The 24,249-nt window shown below is 40.6% G+C and overlaps 2 protein-coding genes across 2 annotated transcripts in view; both read left to right on the top strand.

Annotated features, from left to right (window-relative positions):
• The first annotated feature begins 863 nt into the window (after positions 1-863).
• Positions 864-24,249, top strand: part of SLC36A4 (solute carrier family 36 member 4) — a 94,750-nt gene continuing 71,364 nt past the window's right edge. The window contains exon 1 of the mRNA XM_073020278.1: positions 864-989. The gene's annotated coding sequence lies outside the window, so the exon portion shown is untranslated. The remainder of the gene's footprint in view (positions 990-24,249) is intronic.
• LOC103248233 (ATP synthase subunit ATP5MJ, mitochondrial) lies at positions 19,873-20,214 on the top strand. Its single transcript, XM_038005351.2, has one exon. It carries the CDS (start codon positions 20,038-20,040, stop codon positions 20,212-20,214), a length of 177 nt encoding a protein of 58 aa, XP_037861279.1. The 5' UTR covers positions 19,873-20,037.

Here is a 24,249-nt window from a genome sequence, read left to right as displayed (position 1 = left end):
ATTTAAAATGGTAGGGGAAGTGACTGTTCTCCTGTAATATGATTTATTGTCAGCCTTGTATTCTGTGTATTATATAATTTTGAGTACATGCAAAGCACTATAGTAGGAGTACTGGGGGATGTGTTTCTGACTTCAAGAAACTTATAATCTGCATGGTGGTGTCCAAACTTTTCAAGTTTGATGTTGCAGTTTTAACCTGAAAAGTGTCAAACACCAGCAATTATTTTAGTAGCTATTACTTGAGTGTCTATTAATTGAGATAGGAGAAGCTTTTATTAAATCAATAAGGTTTTTAGTGGATTTTTATTTTATTGTTTTATTAATCACAACACATCTAGCTACTTGTAAAATGAAAGAATGCATCCATATGTGTCAAGTATTTCATTTGTAATGTCATTCGTAATGCCTTATGTGTATATTCATTCATTCAATCACAAAGCTTTATTGAGATCTACTTCTAGCCTGACACAATGCCTATTGGTTCATAGACTCCAGGCAATATTTTTAAGCTCTCTCTGCATAGTATACAGTACCCAAGTTAAGAATCATTGATTTATACCACCTGATCATAGTAATGTCTCTATGCTGAGAACTTCACACAAATACATTAGAGAGACACAGATTTTGCCACATTAAATAAAAAAGGCTCTGATGCAAAGCGATGTCTGTGTACACATAGAAGGAATAAAATGATATTTTCTTTCAGAATATTGACCTTTTTATTTGTCTAGCAGCCATTATTTATCTAAGATTCATCACAAGCATTGGACATTGCTCTAGTTCTCAAATCTATGTTATTTTTGTATAATAATTTTAATCTTGTGTATTTTATCAAATTCATTTCCAGCTCTGCCCCTTCCTGCAGTGCAGCATAGGAGGAAAGAGAACGGAATGTAGAGCAAATCTTCACTCTTCACTTCAACAAGTAACATATCTGTATCAGTGAAGAATCTTTTGCAGACAAGCAGCCTGTTTTGCACATGAAACTGGTAAGCTGAGGAGGAACAGGCACAGCTGAATCCAAGTGTAGTTTCATCCAGGATGTCAATCAATACCACTTTTTATTTTATTTTTAGTTTTTAGTTTTTAAACTTTTTGTGGGTACATAGTTGGTATATGTATTTATGGGGTACATGAGATGTTTTGATACAGGCATGCAATGTGAAATAAGCACATCATGGAAATTGGGGTATCCATCACCTCAACCATTTATCCTTTGAGTTACAAATAATCCAATTACCTCTTTATTTTAAAATGTACAACTAAGTTATTATTGACTATAGTCACCCATTTGTGCTATCAAGTAGTAGGCCATATTCATTCTTTTTTTTTTTTTTTTCTAGTATCCATTAACTATCCCACCTCCCTGCCAGCCCGCCACTATCCTCCCCAACATCTGGTAACCGTCCTCCTACTCTCCAAGTCCATGAGTTCAATTGCTTTGATTTTTAGATCCCACAAGTAAGTGAGAACCTGAGATGTTTGTCTTTCTGTGTCTGGTTTATTTCACTAAATGCAATGATCTCCAGTTCCATTTATATTATTTCAAATGACTGGGTGTCATCCTTTTTTTATGGCTGAATAGTACTACATACACAATACCTCTTGTGTGCTTGCTCTCCTCTCTCTTATCTTTGCTTTCTTCTATGTTGGTTTCATTCTCAGTGAGATCATATCCAGGTAGCTTAATTTTGGATATGAAGGTAACTTTTAATTAACTTCATATCCAAAGTTCCCAGGCCAGCAATATCCCTGACCAGTACAGATTTATGTTCAATCAGTGTGATAATCCCAGTAGAAAGATAGTAGCCCCTCACTGGAGAACTAAGTATCTGTGTCATAAGAACACATTCCTCTGACCAGTAACACCTAGAACACTGAGATAATTTTAAAAAATATATAGAGTCTGGCAGCGATCATCTTGCCAGAGGGATCCTGATAAATTTTACAGGCTACAAAATTATACTATTTCCAGTCTCTTCCTAACAACCATATATTCTCCCTAATATATGCCCCTTCACCAAAAGAAAGTAAAAAAGCAAAAAGAAGAAAAACAACATGTAAAAATTATATTATCCAGGGCCTTGTATTTTCTTTAATCACTCAAGAGTCTATGACTAAAAATTAAGTCAGCAGAAGAAAGTTCTTCTGGTTTTTACTTATCAGCGGAAGTGGTTCCAATCAGAAAATGTTGAAACTAACAGTGCTATTCAGAAAAAATCAGTTATTTATGAACCACAAAAGGAAAAGAGAACAAGCCAGCTATTCAAAGTCGTAAACCTTTAGAAGATTACACAGAGACTGATAGAAAGAAGCAAATTCAGAAGTCTTCTGCTAGTTGAGTCAGTAACCTACCTAATATAACAAGTATCAATCATTGGCATATTCATTTTATCCTTCAAAATGAATTATAGAGTACTCAGTAATACTTAAACATAAAGACATGCACTGGAAGTGATTAGCTATGGTTTTGGTATAATCATCCCTTCTGAACCAACATACTATTCATGTTTCACTCAATAAGTATTAGGCTCCTATTCTACACCAAGCCCTGACTAAATGCTGGGGATACCGTGTTGGTTAGAGAGAGAAAGTCCCTGCCTTCATAGATGTTGCATTCTGATAAGCAAAACCTGGTAAATGCCTTAGCCAGAATGTCTAGCATTCTGCCTGTGCTGGTACCTGTCTCGAATTTTTCATTTCTCCTATCGTGCTGTTGGATTTTATACTTCTTTGTTCCACTCAAAGCACTGCTCTAGCTTAGTCCTCAGCATTCCACTGCAGATGAATTGCTTCCCTGTAATTAGGCTGATTTGCAGAGTTCTCAGACTTAAGATGGCTGGAATTTCAAACCTTTGCATGGTTACCACACACATTCCATCACATTCACTTCTATTCCTTTATTTCTGTTCCTATTCACTATGAGAGAAACCCACATAATGACTGGTATAGTGTCCCTCAAGTATGAGTGTGCTCTGAAAGAAAATGCTCTCTGCTCATGAACACCTTCTGCAAAGATCATTTTTTTCCAAGAGGGCTTTTATAAGCTTCCCTGAATTAAATGGAAGAAAAAAAAAATCTCTCTTTGGAGCAGTAGCCTGAAGATATCCTCCTTGGTCAGAAATTGTTTTCACTATGATCTCACCATCAGGTATATTCCATTTACCATCTCTGCACAAATCCCTGTTCTGTAGGTTAAAAGTTCTCCTTTTATACTCCCAGGTATATACCCAACACAAATTACGTGCTTGTTCACCAAAAGACATGGAGGATAACATTCACAGTAGCACTATTCATAATAGCTTCAAATTGGACACAACCTAAATGTCCATCAACAGGAGAATAGATCAATATATTGAGGTATATTCCTACAACAGGATGCTATACATCATGAAAGCTGACAAAACACAGCTATACTGAACCACTTGGATGAATCTCACAAGCTAACAGCACAAGAATCCAGAGAAGCAAGAATGCATAAGATGTTCCATTTACATAAAGTTCACAACTAGACAAAGTTAATGTAGAGTTTTGAAATGGTTCACTTTGCGTTGGGAGAGAGGGAGAGTGTTTGGCAGAGGGCACTGTGGGTCTTCTGAGGTGCTGGTAACATTCTATATCTTGACTTGGTTTCACAACTATGTTCATTTTGTGGTATGTATTGAACTACACACTTAGGATTTATGCACCATTTTCATGAAAAAGAGTTTTTCTTAATAAAATGTATCCATTTGCTGCATTTACCAAGGTTTTATTTAGGTCCCACTTTCTCAGGGGAGCAGCTCCTCGCCATTCCTGGGGGCCACACAGGGCTAGGAAGGTTTTTCTCCCTGGGTAGCTGGAAATTGTGTTACTGTATATTTGTGGAGAGACAAAGTCGCACTCCACATGGAAAAAGCCAAAGTTTGAAGAAGAAAGACAGTTCCAAATAAAGTGAGGCCATAATCAGATAATGAAAAATTAGCCAGAGACTGATGGGATCAAACCCCAGAAAGCTGGTATCTGGGGATGAGAGGTTATGGGGCACAGTGGTTACATGCACAGATACTGGAGCCAAAATCCCTGGGTAGATTTCCCAAATCCATTAACTTCTGTTTTACTTTGGGCAGCTTCCTGAACCTCTCTGTGCCTCAGGCCCTCCTCTGTGAAATGCCCCTGAGAAGTCAAAATGTAACACTTGTCAAGCACTCCCAGCTGTGCTTGTCCCATGCTGGGGGCTCAACATGTGTCAATGACTACATCTGCATCATTTTCTGCTCTCACAATCCATATACCAGAGCATGGCTGTCCACTGCTCACATTTTATAGGAAAGCAGGGGAAACCATTCTCTTCCTTCCTAGTCCTAGTTCCTAAGTTCCCAGGCCAGATACCTTTCCTGTCCATAAAAGCTATGACTAGAGAACAGGCTCACATTCTATAAAATGACCTCTCTCACCAAACCATGTGAACTGGGAGTGAGACATTCAACAAAAGGGGCAGGTCAGTTTCCAGACAAACAAGCGAGGAGTGATTTGAATGGTATCAAGAGGAGTACAGTACAAATAGCATATTGGTGGGTCCGCCTTTCTTCAAAATGAATGAAACTGTGCCTTTATACACACAATGTAGAAGCGTACGTTAAGCCTGAGTATTTGCCCCAGATTTAACTCTCTGCTTAGATAAGTCAAGGCTGGTATTTCTTTGGCTAGAAATAAAACAAAGCAGGCCCCTTTCTGAGATAAACATTTTACATTTATTTTGTATCTCACTGGGTTTTTAATCCCATCCCTTATCTCAATGCTTTGTTTCTCACTATTTTATCTCAGGGTTTCTGAATGTTCTCCTTGAATAAACAGTATAAACACAATAAACAGTGTAACAGGCAAGAACCCTGATATAGAAGTGGAGGCACATTAGCGGCAAGGCAACCAAGGACACTAAGATAAAGCAGAGAAAAACATGAAGTAGCTGGTACGTGGGGCTTGGAGGGAAGAATTAACAGCGGTGGTTGTGGGAGAGCACTGCAAGCTCAAACAGTGTGCTAAATTTCAGGCGTTAGTAGAAATGTCAAATACGTGTATGTGTAGGCAATTATAAACATGAGAAATGTGTAGAATGGTGCCTTACACAGAATAGGTGCTAAATGAATATTATCCAAATGAGTGAATGAATGAAAAGAGGAGAGACAAGCGATTTGCTCATTTACATGTAGGAGCTTTGAGAAGTCAAGGAATTTTAGGATTAAAAGGGACCAGTAAAGTCTATTCCCCTTACAAGTGGTTTGGGCTTGAATACCTCAGTCTCAGGTTTGAATTAGGAATCAGTAAGAAAGAGAGAAAAAGAAAGCCACACCGACACATGGATTTTTTAGGGAGTTAAAAGCATTCTAGAATAATGGATGGCTGAAGGACCGTTTGTAGGGGGGTAAAAAAGCTATCATGGGAGAATTGGAACGGACCCCAAGGAGGTCATTTATCATGTCATCTCTCTGTAGAATACAGAAATCATTAGCTGATGACAACAATACTCTACATTTGTGTAGTACTTCTAGTTCTGAAAGTGCAGTCAAAGACATTATCTCCATTAATTCTCATAAGCACGTAGGTATTCTTTTCTGGGACTCAAAGGAAGTTACTAGCTCAGAAATAATGGATGCTTGTTGATGTATAGAAGTCACATTACCTCAAACAGACAGATGGAATGTCCTTTAAAAGATTCCTCCACAAAATAACATATTAATTTATTTAGTAACAGGGAGAGCTGTTGAGAAGTAAATGATGAATTGTCTTTTCAAAGCTGTGAATTTATTGTATTATCTTGGAAAGTATCTTTACCTCCTCCTTCCAATATAATAGCAAGGAGAGCCACCAAGATGCTTTGGACAGTTATCCAAGGGGAAGGAGAATGATGCTTGGTGGGAAAGTGGGGAGTGGCCCCACCCTGGAGGTGACTTCCCAGGGACTGGGAAGAGTGGGATGTTCAGTGTGTTCTGGGTCTCACTTTGCACCGCTTGCAAGCATCACAAGAGAAGGACAGAACTTAGATGAGGGTGGTGGTGCTGGTAGGAGCAGAGCGATTGCTGTGAGAGGTATAACTATAACCCACCTGGCGTGAGAAGCCTGACTGGTAGCAAAAGACTAGAGCTCAGCCCGTGCTGCACAAGAGGCAGATGTAAGGGACAGAGACCTTTCACTTCCATTGTCCTCATCTGCATAGCTACTGGGATTTTGGTATGATCCATAGGAGTTGGAAGAAAATTTAAAAAAGTAATATTGGAATTGTTACTAATCTTGGCAAATTAAGATTTGATTTGATATAGAAAAATAAAGACATACAATGTTTCTTACACTTGAGATGTCATGGAATGATGTTACATCTGTTAATCTTCATTCAACAAGCATTTATTGAGCACTTACTGTGAGCCAGACTTTCTAGTAGGTGTTGGGGATATAAGGGAGAATAATACAGAACTGGATCTTGTTTCTGAGTAGCTTGTTACATCTGTAATGGACAGATAGACAATTAAACAAGGAATAACCAGACAGAGTGCTGAGTCTAGAACAGGAGAAAGACAGGGATCTGAGACACCAGAAAAAAGGGGTTACATAGCCTTCTCTAGGTGACAAAGACAGCATCCCTGCAGAAGTCACCGTTAAGCTGAGACCTGAGTGATTCTGTCCTGCATCACACAACACTTCCTTCCCACCACTGCTATGCTAAGTACTTACCCCAGTTACATAGTATTTGCTATTTTCAAGTCTCTCTCTCACTAAGCATTGAGTTCCCAGAGGTCTTAGAGCATCATGTAAATTATTTAAAAAAAAAAAAAAAATCTTTGTATCCTCAGCACCTCTGATAGAGCTCCTACACTTAGTAGGCTTTCAATGCATAACTGCTAAGTGACACAAAAATTGAATGAATGAATGATGAATGGTGGGAGGCCTAATTGTGCTATACGGTAGAAATGCCAGTGTTCATCTGCAAAGGGTGCAAGCTGGATGCTGCATTCTAGTTAAGCAGTGTCACTACTGTGTCCTCCAGGCAGCCAGTTGCTGAGCATCCGCTAATTAAGGCTACACTGCCACTCTGAGGGCAGTCTGGGTAGTGCCAGGATTGGACAGGACACTGATACCCGCTTTGTTTCTCAGCTTCAGGCTGGTGAAAGCACTAGCAATGCAGCCTCCTCTTTGAAGGAAAGGTCTCTCAACTTCGTCACAGTCCTCCTTACTCAGGCAGCCCTCAGTCCTACTGCAAAGTAAGGGCATGAAGTCTTCTCTTAAAAGTGCAGTCTGGCTAAGGAAACTGAACCTCACTTTCATGGCACAATTTTGGGGACACAGAGGAATTGAATCACATTCTTTTCCTTGTGTGTGGGTTGGAGAGGAGGAATCCAGCCCCTACCCCACCCCTCCCATTGCCCTGGAAGAGCCACCTGAGGTAAGCATGAAGCCTGCACACTCACCTCAGCACAGAAGGTAAATGCTTTAGCTGAAATATTCTCCTCTGTAGCGACCCTACTTCTCTCCCCTCCAGGGAGCTTTAAATGCTGGTGAATTCTGACCAGCATCCTGGAAGGGAGTAATGAACTAGCACCCAGGACACCTTCCTCGCTGGTCTCCTGGCCAGTACCCCAAACTTCTGTCCGGCCGTTACTGTGTGGCTCAATGAACTGGGGGCAAGAAAATCTAGATTATAACCCTGGGTTTGCTGATTCCTATGCATTACACCTTTGGTGAGTTGATTAATCTCTTAGAACCTCAGTTAGCTGATTTACAAAATAAATATTAATATACCTGACCTATCTTACAGGGCTGTTGAAGAATCAAATGGTACAATATGCGGAATGCCCTTTGTGAACCCTAAAGCACTACACACATGCAAAGTATTATTATGTCCAATACGTCTGAAAATCTATAAAATAACGATTCCATGGAAATGTACTTTTATGTTGTGAAATCCTCACTGTCTCTCTTTGTTAATCCAGGGAAACCACTGACTAGTATTCCTTTCACTTGATTGTCTCATTTCTTTCACTGATTAATTCAAAAAAGCAGTTATGAGCAAAATTCAACATCAAAAGTATTGATTGAGTGCCTACGATATGCCAGGAACTGTTCTTGGTGCTGGAGATACCACAGATATTAAGGCAGATATATCCCTGCTTTCCTGCACTGGGGCTAGAGCAGGGAGTAAAATGGCAGTCCCTGCCCTTAGGAGTTGACAGTCTAGTGAGAAAGGGAGGAATTTAAAAACTAATCATATGAATCACTATGTGTGTGTGATATGGTTTGACTCTGTCCCCACCCAAATCTCATGTCCAGTTGTAATTCCCAATGTTGGGGGAGGGACCTGATAGGAGGCGATTGAATCGTGGAGGCAGATGTCCCCATGATAGTGAGTGAATTCTCATGATAGTGAATTCTCATGATAGTGAGTGAATTCTCATGATAGTGAGTGAATTCTCGAGATATTTGGTTGTTTGAAAGTGTGTAGCACTTCCCCCTTCACTCTCTTTCTCTTCTGCCACCATGTGAAGAAGGTGCTTTCTGCCATAATTGTAAGTATCCTGAGGCCTCCCCAGCCATACCTCCTGTACAGCCTGTGGAACTATGAGTCAATTAAATCTCTTGTCTTCATAAATTCCCCAGTCTCAGATAGTTCTTTATAACAGTGCCAGAGTGGACTAACACAGGGTGTATGTGGCAACATTAAACTCTCGTTAAGGACACAGGGAAAAAGAAAATGTTTAATATTGTTGTTATCCTCTTGTCCTCACGAACCCTCAACTGCTAGTGGGAAAATTAACTAGTATCCAATGTCATTAGACTCCATTCAATCCAATATTTTATACAATCCTCAGTCAGGCAATGCTCAGAATCCCCAGCAAAACCTCCCCTCCTTCTGTTTTGGTTCCAAAACTAGCATCTCAGTTTATGGGGGGAAAGTAGGGGGTTGCAAGGAGGAGTATCATTTCCAGGACATGAGGCACAGGGGAAGAGATGGGGTCCTCTAATATGTCCTCTCTGTCTTCTGGTCTCCAGAGAAGTGCCTCTTGTCCTCCTATGCGCTGGTAAAGTCTGTGCCAGTGTCATTCAGACCCTCTCTTGGCTCTGTCAGATCCTGGGATTAACCCTTGGCTTGCTTGTCCCCACTGCCTGCATCTGCTGGCTGTAAAACCTAGGCCTCTGCCACATTTGCTCTCCAGTCTGTTGGCTTGACAATGTACTCCTAACCTCTACTGTAAGAGTCACCTCACTCTGCAATGGCTGAGCCAGTAGCAGAGGTACTGACTTTCTACTCCACACCTATTCAAATTGTGAACTGAAGGGACTCAGAAAAGCTAAACCTCAGGGCCTCTCTCTGCTGGACCAAATCACACCATTAGATCTGTAAGAGCTTCCCCAGAGACCAAAATGAGCAAGGGCTGTAAATCTTTTACCGACCTAGTGAGTTGTGCCCAGTACAGTCCAGATGAGAAATATGGGGACCCCCGCACCCTGTTTTCCTCTCGCTGTCTGCCTTTGCCTCTGTCTACCAGTGCTCAGGCCTGGGAAATGATATCTGCATGATATCTGTCTCATCATACCTTTGGTGAGTCTCATGGCTTCACTAAATACCCTCCAGGAAGACTTGGATCTAAGTTCTTTTTCCCAGTGATTTCTTTATCCCTGCTCGCTACCTGGCTTCTTACAGCTACTGAGCTTTATCCACACTACTGTCCACACACCAGGACCCCACCCCTCTACCTGCAAGTCTCAAAGCACCATAACACATTGCTGTTGTGTGTAACAAACTCTAACTGAAGGTTAGGGGATGATGATGAGGCGCTGCGTCCAAAAAAAAAAAAAAAAAAAAAATGGGATGGGAAACAACGAAATCAAATGGCAGAAGGCACTGGCCAAAGGCCCTCAGCTGTCTCTACCACAGCGACTGTCTTGCTGGTGACATTCCCAGCTTTCTCACAAAGCCATCATTTCCTGGGACTTGTTTTATTTCCTTCTAGCCAAACACTTCTGTCAACTTTCTCAGTCCAGAGACACTCATTTACTGTCCCCACTGCCCCGCCCCCCAGGTAGCTAACCTGTAATTCTATTATGAAGGGAAATTTAGCTCCTTTTTTATCAGATGCTAAGGTAGAATTAGCATACAGCAGTGGTTAAGTTCATGGATTTTAAAACCAGCCTGCCTTGGTTCAAATCTGGCCTTCATTGCTTACTAGCTATGTAGTTTTAAGAAGTTGCTCATCCTCTCGGTACCAGTTTCCCCATCTATAAACTTGGAATGGTCATAGCCCCTACTGGCTGGGGCCCTTGTGAGGATTATATGATAAATGCAATTAAATAAGATGCTTACATCTGTCCTATACAAAGTAAGCACTCAATGAAAGGTAGGTATTATTCTCTCTACTTCTTCCTTCCTACACTAGTCGAGACCAGTGATTCTCAAACTTTAGCACATATCAGAATTATCTAAAAGTCTTATTAAATGTCAGGTTGCTGGGACCCAGAGTTTCTGATTCAATAGGTCTGGGATGTGACAGAAAATTTGCATTTCTAACAAGTTCCCAGGTACTGTGATGAAGCTGGTTCGATGATCACACTTTGAGAACCACTGGCCTAGACCATGTTTTCCATTCTCAAAAAGTTCCATTAAGTTGTTTTTCTTGGCTTCCCACCCTTAGAAATAGATAGAAGCTTCAAATTATACTTTTTTTTTTTTCTTTTTGTAAAGATGAGATGTCAGTATATTGCCCAGGCTGGTCTTGAACTCCTAGCCTCAAGCAATCCTTCAGCCTTGGCCTCCTGAAGGGCTGAGATTACAGGCGTCAGCCACTGTGCCCAGCACTTGTTACAGAGCCTTCCTGGATCAAATTCCATAGGCAAAAAAAAAAATTTGTTACGCTGACTATTCGGTAACAAAGAAAAGGAAATAAATAATATATACGTGTATATCCATTTTTTTGTTGTTGCAAACAAACAAACAAACAAAAAACTTAGGAAAGATAAACCAGAAACTGATAGAATTGTTTACCTAGGATCGGGTAGAAAGAACAGGAAAAAGAGTGACACAATTCTCTGGGTATACCATATAGATACGTGTGTGTGTATATATATAGTTTTGACTGTTGGAAGCATGCTAGTGTTTTCATATTTAAAACATTAAATCAAGTCTGAGGAAAGAAGCCTAGAATTAACAAAAAATACAAAATTAAAAGTATATCAAATAGATGACAGAGCTACATGAAAGGGAAAAAAATAGAATGAATCTAAGCCACTTTGGTGTTTTTTTTTTTTTTTTGAGATGGAGTCTTGTTCTGTCGCCCAGGCTGGAGTGCAGTGGTGCTATCTCGGCTCACTGCAAGCTCCGCCTCCCGGGGTCACGCCCTTCTCCTGCCTCAGCCTCCCGAGTAGCTGGGATTACAGGCGCCCACCACCTCGCCCGGCTAGTTTTTTTTGTATTTTTAGTAGAGACAGGGTTTCACCATGTTACCCAGGGTGGTCTTTCCATCTCCTGACCTCGTGATCCGCCCGCCTTGGCCTCCCAAAGTGCTGGGATTACAGGTGTGAGCCACCGCGCCCGGCTGAATCCAAGTCACTTTGAACACAATACTTAGATAAGCACCCTCAGTCTAAAAACAAAAAGAAGTTCAAACAAATGTTGTTTTGTTAGTGATATGGGTGTAGCAATTCTGAAATTATTTGGTGTGCATTTTAGAATTGAGTAAATTAGTAAATATACCAATGTTTCTGGTAGCCAGGTTTCCTACTATGAGAGAGAGGTGATATAACTTATGGAATGGGGTAAATTTAGAGGTGTCAGCATAAAAGCACAATTTTCTAAGAAATAAAAAAATAATAAAAATGTATGTGTCTTTCCTAGTTCTCTCTGCTGAAAGGGCCTAGAAGTAATGCTACCCTAGTTACAACGAGCACTCCTAGCACCTAGATCTTTATGTCTAAAGATAATTCCCCTTTAAAAATAGCTGATTCTAAAATACAACGTAAGTACAAGATAAGACTAGAATATTTTGTTGTAGTAGAAAATAAGGAAATTATTTGAAAAATAAGAAGGTCCAAGGATGTTACAACGAGGAAGAATCTCAAAGAGACCTCTAGCCAAATCAGTGATCAAAAAACAAAACAAACAAACAAAAAGAACAAAGAAGGCTGGGCGTAGGGGCTCACACCTGTAATCCCAACACTTTGAGAGGCCGAGGCAGGCAGATCACCTGAGGTCAGGAGTTTGAGACCAGCCTGGCCAACACAGTGAAATCTGGTCTGTACCAAAAATACAAAAATTAGCTGGGTGTGGTGGCACGTGCCTCTAGTCCCAGTAACTCAGGAGGCTGAGGCAGGAGAATGGCACGAACCTGGGAGGTGGAGCTGGCAGTGAGCCAAGATCGTGCCACTGCACTCCAGCCTGGGCGACAGAGCGAGACTCCATCTAAAAAAAAAAAAAAAAAAAACCCAAAGAATCATGACAGTGCTGGATTATAACACTGTGGGAAAAAAACCTAAGAATCCACCAGTGCCCTTGATACTAAACAAACAAAAAAACAAATAATAAGAATGACAGGAGAGCTTTTCTTTATAATAGAACATCAACTAGTAAATGTAGAAGGAATAACACAGTTAGAAAATCACGATTTTGCACCCATCATAGTAATATTTTGTTTAGAAAAGAATCATCCAGGAATGTTAAAACCATTGAGTGAAAGTTTGTTGGGAATGAGTATATTTACACAGCCTGAACATTTCTCCTCACAGATTATTCATTAACTACAAGAGGAAAAAAATACTTCTACATAATAGATAACACTGTAGCTAAGTGACCACCAACAATGGGACAAACTGATATCTTATGATTCCTGATAAGAGAGGCTAAGAATACAACATCACTTATGTAATATTCCTGCTCAAAATGTATAGCCTCAACTTAATTATGAGGAAACTACCAGTCAATCTCAAATTGAAGGATAAGTCACAAGGCAACTGGTCTGAATGTTTCAAAAACATCAATGTCAGAAGAGAAAAAGAAAGGCCAGGCATAGTGGCTCACGCCTGTAATCCCAGCACTTTGGGAGGCGAAGGTGGGCAGATCACAAGGTCAGGAGTTTGAGACCAGCCTAGCCAATATGGAGAAACCCCGTCTCTACTAAAAATAGAAAATTAGCAGGGCATGGTGGTGCATGCCTGTAATCCCAGCTACTCGGGCGGCTGAGGCAGCAGAATCTCTTGAACATGGGAGGCTGAGGTTGCGGTGAGCTAAGATCACGCCGTTGTACTCCAGCCTGGGCAACAAGAGTGAAACTCCTCTCAAAAAAAAAAAGAACAAAGAAAGAAAGAAAGGCTGTGGAGCCATTCCAGATTAAAGGTCATTGAAGAACGATTATAACTGAATGAAAAGCATGATTCTTTATTGAATGTCTGATGAGGAAAAAAAAAACACATTGCTATTAGGGATATTGCTAGGACAACTGATACAATTTGTATATAGATTGCATATTCCAAAATAGTATTATTGTATCATCATTAAATTTTTGGAATGATCATTGCTCCATGTAAAACAATGTCCCTGTTCTTAAAAGGCAAATACTAAAGTATTAGGAGTGAATGCGCTTCGGTTATATTTTTGAATGAGCTATTTTTAAAGGGGAATTATATGTGGGTATCAAGATCTAGGTACTAGGTGTGTTCATTGTAACTCGGGTTGCATTACTTCTAGGCTCCTTCATTAGGCCCTAAATACTTTAGTATTTATCTTTTAAGAGCAACAACAATAATACAGCAACAATAATAACATAGTTATAAGTGGAAAGAGATACCAGTGTGGTAACGTATTAACAATTGGCAAATCTCAGTGAAGGATATATGACAATTTATTGTCCTAATTTAGCAACATTTCTATACATGTGAAACTTTTACAAAGTAAAAAGATAAAACGGATTTGAAAATCTTTAGGTGACTCTCTCTCCCCAACTAAATGGCATTAAAAAAGTATTCTCCCTTTAAGCCCAGGGATTTTCCACTAATTTTGTCACTATTACATTTTCCTGTTGATAACTTTTAGTTACCTGGTGTGGGCAGCTGGTGGAGAAGGAGGTTTGGGTGAAGATGATGGGTGCAATTTGACGCAGTGTCTTTGAGATCCAATGTGTCTCGAGAGAGCCAATGTGTTGGGAGCTCAGGGAAGAGGTCCAAGCCAAAGACATGGAATCGACTGATATTACTCCCTTGAGAGCTTTCTCTCCTGGAGGGAGCTTGGAGAACAAGAGTGGCAACTGTAAAGGAGACTAAGAGTGAATGGTGGGAGAACCAAGGGGAACCACGGCTCAGCAGCTGTGGAAGGATACATTTCATATGGAGACCATGGTCCGCAGCCTGAAATGTCCCAAGGAGTAAAGCAGACAACCGTAAAGTCCCCTGGATTTGGCAAGTAGGTGGTCCTTGGTAACCTGAATGACTTCCAGGGAGAGGGAGTTGAGGAGTGGGATTGGTGGTGAAACCACACCAGGGTTCATTAAAGAGTAATTGTGTGGCCAAGTGTGGTAGCTCACGCCTGTAATCCCACCAGTTTGGGAGGCCAAGGTTGGCAGATCACTTGAGGTCAGAAGTTTGAGACCAGTCTAGCCAACATGGTAAAACCCCATCTCTACTAAAAATACAAAAATTAGCCGGGCATGGTTGCAGGCACCTATAGTCCCAGCTACTTGGGAGGCTGAGGCAGAAGAATGTCTTGAACCTAGGAGGTGGAAGTTGCAGTGAGCTGAGGTGGTGCCACTGCAGTCCAGCCTGGGCAACACAGCAAGACTCCATCTAAAAAAAAAAAAAAAAAAAAAGTAATTGTGTAAGCCTGACACAGTGGCTGAGACCTGTAATCCCAGCACTTTGGGAGGCCCAGGCAGGCAGATATCTTTGAGTTCAGGAGTTCAAGACCAGCATGGGCAACATGGCAAGCCCCATCTCTACTAAAAATACAAACCTAGCCTGGTTTGGTGGTGGTGTGTGTCTGCAGTCCCAGCTACTTGAGAGGCTAAGGTGGGAAAATCTCTTGAGTCTGGGAGGTGAAGGTTGCAGTGAGCTGTGGTTGTGCCACTGCATTCCAGCCTGGGTGACAGAGCTAGACACTGTCTCAAAAACAAAAACAAAAAGTAATTGTGGAAGTGAAATGTGATAAGAATATACCTTCCGATAAGTCTATTTGGAAGGGCAGGAGAGAAATACAGATGAAGGAAGATTTTTGGTTTTGGTCTTTAGAGCTGGAAGGGATTTGCCCATGGAGAGGGGGAGGTTAGAGAATCGGAAAGGGCGATAGTTACATTAGCAAGAGCCCAGAGGAACCAGAGGGCAGGAGATCGGGGTAGAATGGTGGGACTAACCCTGCGTAGGGAAAGAATGTATCTTCCCACCCAGTGGCCTATGAACCCCAGGGCCTTGTCTTCTGTCTTGACCTCTCTCACAAGAAACCAAACTGTTAGCCTCTTTCCTAATATTTCTGATGAGCCAACCACAGGATCCTGGTAGGCAGGGTATTGACTTAGGTAGAGTTCTGAATTTGGAGTTGGAAGACAGCTTTGATTTCTTGTTTTTTTTGCTTGACTTCCTGACTGTGTTATCCTTTCTGAGCAGCAATGTCCTCATCTTTAAAATGAAAAAAATGCACTCCATATAATAAAGTAGGACAATATATGAAAACACTTTAAAAAGGGACTCGTGATTAGGTAGCTTTTCTGAGGTGTTTTTTGTTTGTGTGTCCCTCTGCTCTTAGGATCTGGCAATATTCCAGTCACCAGGAGACCTGGCAGTTGCCAAGAATGTTCTCTGCAACTGCTGGCTTCTAATGAGGCAACTCACACAGGATTTGCTGTCTTGAATTTTAAAATAACAGAAACAGAAACAAGTGCATCCACAGAGAGATGGACTATCACCAGAGGCTTGGTATTGTGATTAACAGTAGAATGTAAGCCAACGGAAGCCAGCTGGCAATCACTGAAACTTGACCATTTGGTTCGGTAGCTTACAATGAGTTTGTTATTGAGAATTGTTTATAATAATCAAATTTTCCACTAGGTGACAGCAAAGCCCATATGATCTAAATCATTGTTCCTCTTGAACAGTGTTTGAGAATCTTCCAAAAGCAGCGGATCCTGCCGTTCTGCAGAGTAATTATTGCTAAAATTATGACATATGGCCTTGAGATATTGTCATTACTCTTCTGAGATAAATAACTCTAGTTTTTAAAAAAGCAATTTTAGTTTTTGACATTCTAAGTCACTTGAATTTATAGAAACAACTACAACAATAATTTAAAAAGCTGACATGTGTTAAGCATTTGCTGTGTGCCACGCACTCTTATAAATGTGCATGGCTCTTGTTACTACCCAACTTCTCAGAGGTTTCACAGGGATCACAAGTCCCCTCTTGTAATAAAGAACTAAATCTTTCCTGGGCCACTTCTGTAACCATAACACTAACTACATAAATACACGCTTGTGGCTGAACTACCCTGCCCAGGAGAGGAGGAGTTTGGTTATGAATATTAATGGTTTAGTCAAGAGCCCTTTACAGGGTTTTATGAACAATTTTCAGTTATAGTTGGTATTTCTCAGAGCATTTATCTTTTTTAAAAATAACTTTTCCCCTCTTAGACCTATGCTAACCCTTCATTGGGTTCCCTGTTGGTGGCTCATTCTTCTTGAGACTGTGTTGAGTTTGGGGTAACCTATTGAAGTCTTTTTTTTTTTTAGGGGCTAAAGCTGAGACCTCAGGCAGAGTGAGCTTGACTCATCATGATATGAAGCCTTTAACCGTCAGAAGGAAGTGGGAATTATGGACCATGGCTGGTATTTGACTCTGGCCCCTGGCTCCTGAATGCTTGCCTTGGTTCTAAGCAGAGAAAGGACTGAGAAGTAAAATGGCAGGGCCGTTTCTGGAACACACTAATCCACAGGCAGCCCTGCTTAGTTTGTTTTCTTCAATCAGAATATAACATAAAAACCAGGGAGCTACATAGCTGGCTCCTATACAGCTACCCATACTGCTTTTCTTTCCTTTTTAATTATTACTATGTCTGAAAGAATGCTATAAATGCATGAGATGACATTTCCAAAGGTGCAACAGAGCATACAGTTAAAAAGTAAGTTTTACTACCCACACCTGTTCCCCATAGGCAACCACTGGTTCTCACAGTTACCAGTTTCCGATAACGTTCAGCCTCAGCAGCCTGGGGATTCCGTGCTTGGCAGGACAGCAGTAGGGATGCTGGATGCTGATGGGGGGAGGAGTTAGGAGTAGCTCAGATTGCGGAGTGAGTTAAGCACATGTGACACCTCCTGATGAGGCTCAGGGACTAGGGGCACATGGCGTGTGGGAAAATGAGCCAGGAAACTTTGGGAATTCATAACAAGATGGCCTTATTGGCACCCACAGGCTGGTGTGGCCTGGGGAAGTTGTGTACTATTATTATAGAAATATGTCCTCAGATGAAAGTTAAAAAGTATAGATAAGTATATCTCATTATTTAAGTATATATATTAAATATATATGTGTGTATATATACACATATATCTATGTTACAGTTTTTCCTGCAATATGGAGCCCAAGGCCCAGTCTCCAAGTCTCATAGCAACCCAAGCATCAGCAAACAATGCCTCCAGAAGATAGAAACTGACACTCCTAAGGTCACCAGCAATCTTATCCCACAATGTCAGCTGAGCCATGAGGGAGCAACCACTGCAGAGTGGCAGCTAGCCTAGGCAAGCCACGACCCAGTTCCTGACATTGGCCCCAGGTGCATTCACAAGTGTGAGCACATGTGCTGGTTGACCCAGGACTGCCTCAGTTTATACCTGGGATAATTGTTAAAAGGGTCCTTTTCCAATCTCAAGAACTGTCCCAAGTTTGTCAATGAAGTATATAATCTCTCTGAATACAGTTCCCCTGTGCATCATCTCCCACCGTGCCACTCCTTCAGGGTGCTGGACCAATTATGGATGTGTGAGTTAGGGGGGGTCAGGTGTCTACCATCTTTCAGACCCAAAGCTGCAACCATTTTTTTCCCCTAGGGCCGCTTCTGGGTCTAGCAGTCTCCTGTTTCTGGGACACAAAAGGGCCAATTCTACCTCCAGTTCAGGCAACAGAACTCCCCAGCCACCCTTCAGAGGACTGGATATCCTAAATGCTTATGCCTCTTTTTCCCAATGAGCCCGATGCTCAGTAGCTCAAATGTAATTTACCACTGAGATATGTAATAAATATCTCAGATATTTATTTTGGCCCCTCTCTAATCCCTAGCATGTCATTTTCATGAGAAAAAAAGGAAAATAAAATTCTCCTATAATACTCAACTAGAAATTTCCAGAGGTTAATAATTTTGGAAGCACATTCTTCTGGATATGTATGTAAAGTCTTTTATTGGTTCTAGCTGTTTTTCATCGGATTTTTTTTAGTTTTTCTTGGTAGGCAATCATGATTTGCAAGTAATAATTATACTGACACCTAATATTTATTTATTTAACATTTTGAAAATTTTTATTTTAGAGCCTAAAACTTCTAGGATGTAATTGAATAACGATGATAGCAAGCATGTCTTCTTGCCGACTTTAATAGAATGCTTCTAGTATTTCACCCTTAAAATGATGTAATTTAAGGTTGGACTTTGTGTGAAGGGAGTATCCTCCTAAGCTTACCAAAATAATTACCTTGGTTGTAACTTACAGAATAAATTGTCAGTATCTTGACAATTTCATCTTGACAAAGATCAAGATATTTGCTTTTGTCCAGGTAAATGGCAATGGAACTATACCTTCGCTTTACTCAGATATCCAACTGTTGCAGCTCTTTCTCTTTTTACCTACAATAAAATATTAAATCCATAAATCATTAGATGCCTGGGTTTAAGTCTAGTTGTGGGAGTTTGCTAACTATTCTGAATTTCACTTTCTTTATCTGAAAATTAGAATTAAAAATACTGACTTCACAGAGTTGCTGCATTAACTTCTTGCCTAGAATGTAGCAAGCATTCAATAAATTTATTATTATAGCTGTTATGTAATATATATTTCACTCTCTGATCCTATTGGAGATATATATATTAAATATAATATATATTAAATATATCACATATAATAATAAGAGAGTAAAAATCTCCTTAGAAAAGACTTTTCAGTTAATGACAGTGGTGATTCTAGGATTATCTTAAGTTCACTGTGGTCTTTTCTTTAGAGGTGGTAGTATGCCCAACTGCTCCAGTTTATTCTGGATAGGGGAGCGTCCCAGGATGAAGGACTTTTGGTGCTAAAACCGAGAAGTCCTGGGTAAATTGGGACAAGTTGGTCACCTAGATCATGGTAATATTTGACTCCTTTCCTGTTTTCATCTGATCAGGCAGGCTCCTCCAGAAGACAAAAATAGCATTCAAAGAAAATTATTAAAGGCCTGATGATGAACAGACATCACCATCATCATTTTAGTGATAATAATAATGCTACTAATAATACTGTAATAGTAAGCCACATTTAGAAGGAAACTAAATATCTCTTTCTAAGGAAATTTCTAGCAAACCAAGACAAACACTACTGGGATGATTTTCACAGAAGATGTACTCTTTGGATGGTGAGAGAGCACTAAGAAAGTAGCTATTCCAATGGGGCAGGAGGTAGAAAAGAGAAACTGGGGTACTTGGCATAGTTCAGATACTACAAATCTGGTGCTTCTGATCTACAGAAGGAAGTGTGGATATAGACCCACATTGAGCGTGAGAGTAACAGGAAGAGGTGCAAGAGTGAGGTGAATGATTCCCCTCTAGAAAGTTTGGGGCAAGCCTGGAGGGGATACTGGTTTTGTGGGCTGTTGCCAGGACAGTTGCTACCCACCTGTGCTCTGGCCTGAACCTGGCTGAGTCATCACCCAGAATGCTGTGATGGTAGGAGTAATTATAGCCCAGGAGGATATGGAAGCATCAAGTAATTACAGTCAAGGAGGACACGCCCAGGGCTATGGTGCTGCTGTGCACAGAGCACGAGGCAAGGTTTGGGCAGGTGTGGGAAAAAGGTATAGATGCTTCAAAGTATTATTAAAAATGTGTGGATCCCCATGAAGCTCTACTATACTCAAGTTTACCAGGATATTTGGGTAGGAATGGGGCTGATGAACCTCACCGTTTATAAAATCCAGACTGCTAACAAAAGAAGTAAAGCTTTGAAAGCTCCGGCGCCTGCTCATGGTCATCACTAATCAGCTTTACCTGGCATACACATGAAATGAAACATCAGTCAGCCTGTAAATTTAAGCAAGCTGTGTTGAACTGTGCACTTGTCTAAGTATCGCTTACTTCGTGGCATGAATAAATGGATCTGTGAAATGCACTGAAAAAAAAAAAAGATCAAGATCAGGAGTACAGTGGGAAACAGAGGTCATTGCTGGGTAAACTCAAAAGATTTAGTACACAGGCCAGAGACAGGGCTGAGACACTGGGAGTTTATTCTTACTAGATGCTGGACAGTTATTGTGGCTTCAATGAGATAATGCACATAGATGCAGAGTTCTTACATGGCACATAGTTAAAGCTTACTATCACCTATTTTTAGTTTTTGCACCTCTGAAAGCTAATCAACTAATTTCCCCTAGTATAGAAGCAGATGAACAAAAGTCAAAAATTGAATTTCTTTACCGGGAATAAAAGTTGTACAAGTTGTGTTTGTTCTACCAACAATTTCCTTTGATCCAAATGGCCAGTATAGAAAGATCAATGTTCTTCTATAGTGGCTAGAGCACAAACAATGATGTCAAGGGCACATATACCAGGAAGAGACCACTAACGACCTCTCACAGGCCTCCCAAGGTAGCATCATGACCTGAAATTACCCATGCAGGCCAGGAACTGTAATTTTATTCAGTCATAGAAAGAAACACTTATCTCAGGTGTTAGTTCTGCACAATAATCAAGCTTACAAGAGTGAATACAAACCAGTGTATCTTTTATTTGTAGTTTTAAATTTTTATTACTTTTATTTTTCAATAATTTAATACAATCAATCAATAAAAGAGGGCCATGTATGGGTCAGTGGTGACAGTGTGTTACTAAACACAGATATTGGATAGGCAATTAGCAGTGTCTGCTCCAACCATGGCATCAGTTTATTAATTTTCAATAATAAATTACTATAAGATTTCTGGAGTCCTTATGATCAGTGCCAAGTGCCATGAAAAGTCCAATCAAAATCAGAAACCATTTAATTTATTCCTTCAGAAGAAATTACCGCATAGGTCTATTTGACAAACACAATCTTCCTTAAGATATTAGCTTAACCATAATCAAGAAGAAGGTTGTCCTGAATGCAGAATACGAGCTAAGAAAGTTGACTGTTTAATGGCTTCAGGGAAGAAAGTTTCTGGCCCACAGAACTGGAAATACCAGCCAGGTCACAGCCTCTCTAGGACAATGCTAAGATGGAAATTACTAACATTTGCTTCGGTAACTTTTCCTGCTTTTTCTATCCCCAAGTCACAAAATCACTTTTTAATGTATGCATTCTTTGCTTAGTCAAGTTAATATATCTAACTCGGTTATAGAAAACTTTTGCAAGCCCACAGGCCAGTTTTTCCTCTCTAAAGAGTTTTTGTGAATCTCTGCTTCGATTTGTAGCCTGTTGATTTCACTTTTTCTCCTTGTGCAAGCATCTCAAGTTATTGTGGCCACTTTACTGACACACCTATATACAGAGAGCAACTATCCAATCTCCCTGCTTTTTGACATTCGTCTTATCTTGTTTATAATATATAGGTCATTCCATGAAGTTTCTCAGGATCCCTTCTATTCGGTATGTTGTTGACTGAAATATTTGGTCATCACCTTGGTCTCTGTGCCATTAATTGCCTCCTTTACTTCTTATATGTTAATTTATTATTCCACTGGATCCAGCTTCAGTCTACAAATGTAGTTAAGTCTCCACTGCCCCCAAAACCCTACCCTTAAGTCTGCAACTCTCAGGCTACTTTCCTTTCATGGTTGAGGGACTGGAAACAGCATTGTCATGCATCATTGCCCTCTTCCACGTATTAACACCTTGCAAACTGGCTCCTACAAGTTCCATACTCCAGTGGAACTTGCTTCTTGGAGTAGTACTAACTTTCAGTGATCTCTTCTCCCTGGGGTCTAGAAAAAAAAGGGGTGAATGCCTGGCTTTGCTGACATTGCTCCCTGGCCATAGTTAAAAGAGAGACACACACTCAAGCTAGGTTACTTCTCTCTCCTGGGATTTGGAGCATGAACTGGAGAGGTGCAGAATTTTCTGGAGCAGAGCTGTATTAGTGGCTGCACCACCCTGGGAGAGGGGTCATAGATTCCTAGGAGGCCCCCAGAGCTGCCGTGGTTCCTATCCTTCCCGAACCTTGGTTGTTCATCTCCTCCGCTAACTCTCTGTGAGTTCTCCCAGAATCCTCCTTTAGGTACTGGCCTTAAATTCCCTTTTTTCTTTCTGTCTAAGTTAGTGACAGTCAGCTTCTACCCTTTACAACCTAATTAACTGGTTAATTCTTAACCAGTTAATTCTCTTACCCTTTTTAACAATTCAGAAGCATTGAACACTGAAGAATCCCCTTCCCTGCTGAAATTGTTTTTCTGTGTCTTTGCTGCCTTTGCATTCTTGTGGGTCCTTGTCCTGCAGCATTTTCTCAGGCCCCACTGTCACTCCTCTTCTTTCCCTTACCCTTGAATGAAAGGCTTCCTAAAATGTTTTTAAAATATTTTTGTTTTGCTTTGAGACAGTCTCACTCTGTCACCCAGGCTGGAGTGCAGTGGCGTGATCTTGGCTCACCGTAGTCTCCACCTCCTGGTTTCAAGTGGTTCTCCTGTCTCAGCCTTCTGAGTAGCTGGGATTACAGGCGCATGCCACCACGCCCAGCTAATTTTTATATTTTTTAGTAGAGACAGGGTTTCACCGTGTTGGCCAGGCTGGCATTGAACTCCTGATCTCAGGTGATCCACCCGCCTCGGCCTCCCAAAGTGCTAAAATCACAGGCATGAGCCATCGCCCAGCCCTTCCTAAAATATTATTTATGAGAATCCTTTTTACATTCTCACTTATTCAAATCAACAAAACAAAATTTGAATGAGCCAGATACTCCACCTCATTTCAGAATATTTTGAAGAGATAGTCTAGAGAACATGACTATATATGGTAATATTCTATTGGCACAGTCAAGCAACACAAGACATCCAAGTTCTAGATAAACATTTCTGATGATCTACGTGTATATTTGTGATTCAACTCACCTAAAATCACCTACTACCATCTCAAATTTAGTATGCTTAAAACTATACTCATTATTTTTGCCCTCAAATATGATCCTTTTTCTATCTTTCCAATCTCAATCCAGAACAGTACCATCCTCCCACCATAAGCTTAAATATCAGAGTCATCTCTTATTCCCTCTTCCCATCTGGTCAATGCACAGGCCCTGTTGATTCTGACCCTGATACACATTCACCTCAGCAGAACATGCCCACAGGCACCCCCCCATCAAGTCTCCTTACATTTCACTTCCTGTTGCAGGGGTTTACTAACTCAGTGCCCAGCTATCTGGCTGTGCCCTACCCAATCATCCTCCACATGGCTGCTTAAGTCTTTTAAAACTCAGATTTAATCGTGACAGTTCCCAGAAGAGAAGCCTTTCAGTGGTTCTCCAAGGGATGTTCATAAAAATTGCCGAGGAGGTCTGAAAAAGTGAAGATTCTTGGGCTGCAAATAAGAATTCCTCAGTCAGTTTCCAGAAATAAGGCATGAGTATTTTGAGAACCTCATCCCCCCACCCCCACCCAGGGATTTTGATATAGACCTACGGTTAAGTGTCATTGCTTTAATGGAACCTCAGTGCCTACTGAACAGATCTCAAATTTCTCACTGTGATAATTAGGGCACCAACTTCTGCTTCAAGCTTTGTCTCCTTTAATTCCTTACATATTCCAAAGTCTGACAAATAGCGATGACAGCAGTTACTATTTCCTGAATGCCTCCTGACATCATGCCTTTCATTAGTCTGCTCTTGCCACTTGGAAAATCCTTTCTTCTCCATTTCTATTTCTCTCAATTACACCCTCCTTCAAGGTCAAGTTTGACTAATTTAGAGTAAAATACATTTACAGTATTTAGAGTAGTTATGGGGTCATAATAAGCCCTCTATAATAGCAGTTAATGTTGTTATGATAATGATGATGATAAATAATACCTTATACCTCCATGAAGTCCTTACCACCCACTAAATCAGAAC

The sequence above is a fragment of the Chlorocebus sabaeus genome, chromosome 1, assembly GCF_047675955.1.
Source record: "Chlorocebus sabaeus isolate Y175 chromosome 1, mChlSab1.0.hap1, whole genome shotgun sequence".
Taxonomy (NCBI): Eukaryota; Metazoa; Chordata; class Mammalia; order Primates; family Cercopithecidae; genus Chlorocebus; species Chlorocebus sabaeus.
This window is presented reverse-complemented; position numbering and strand designations above follow the sequence as displayed.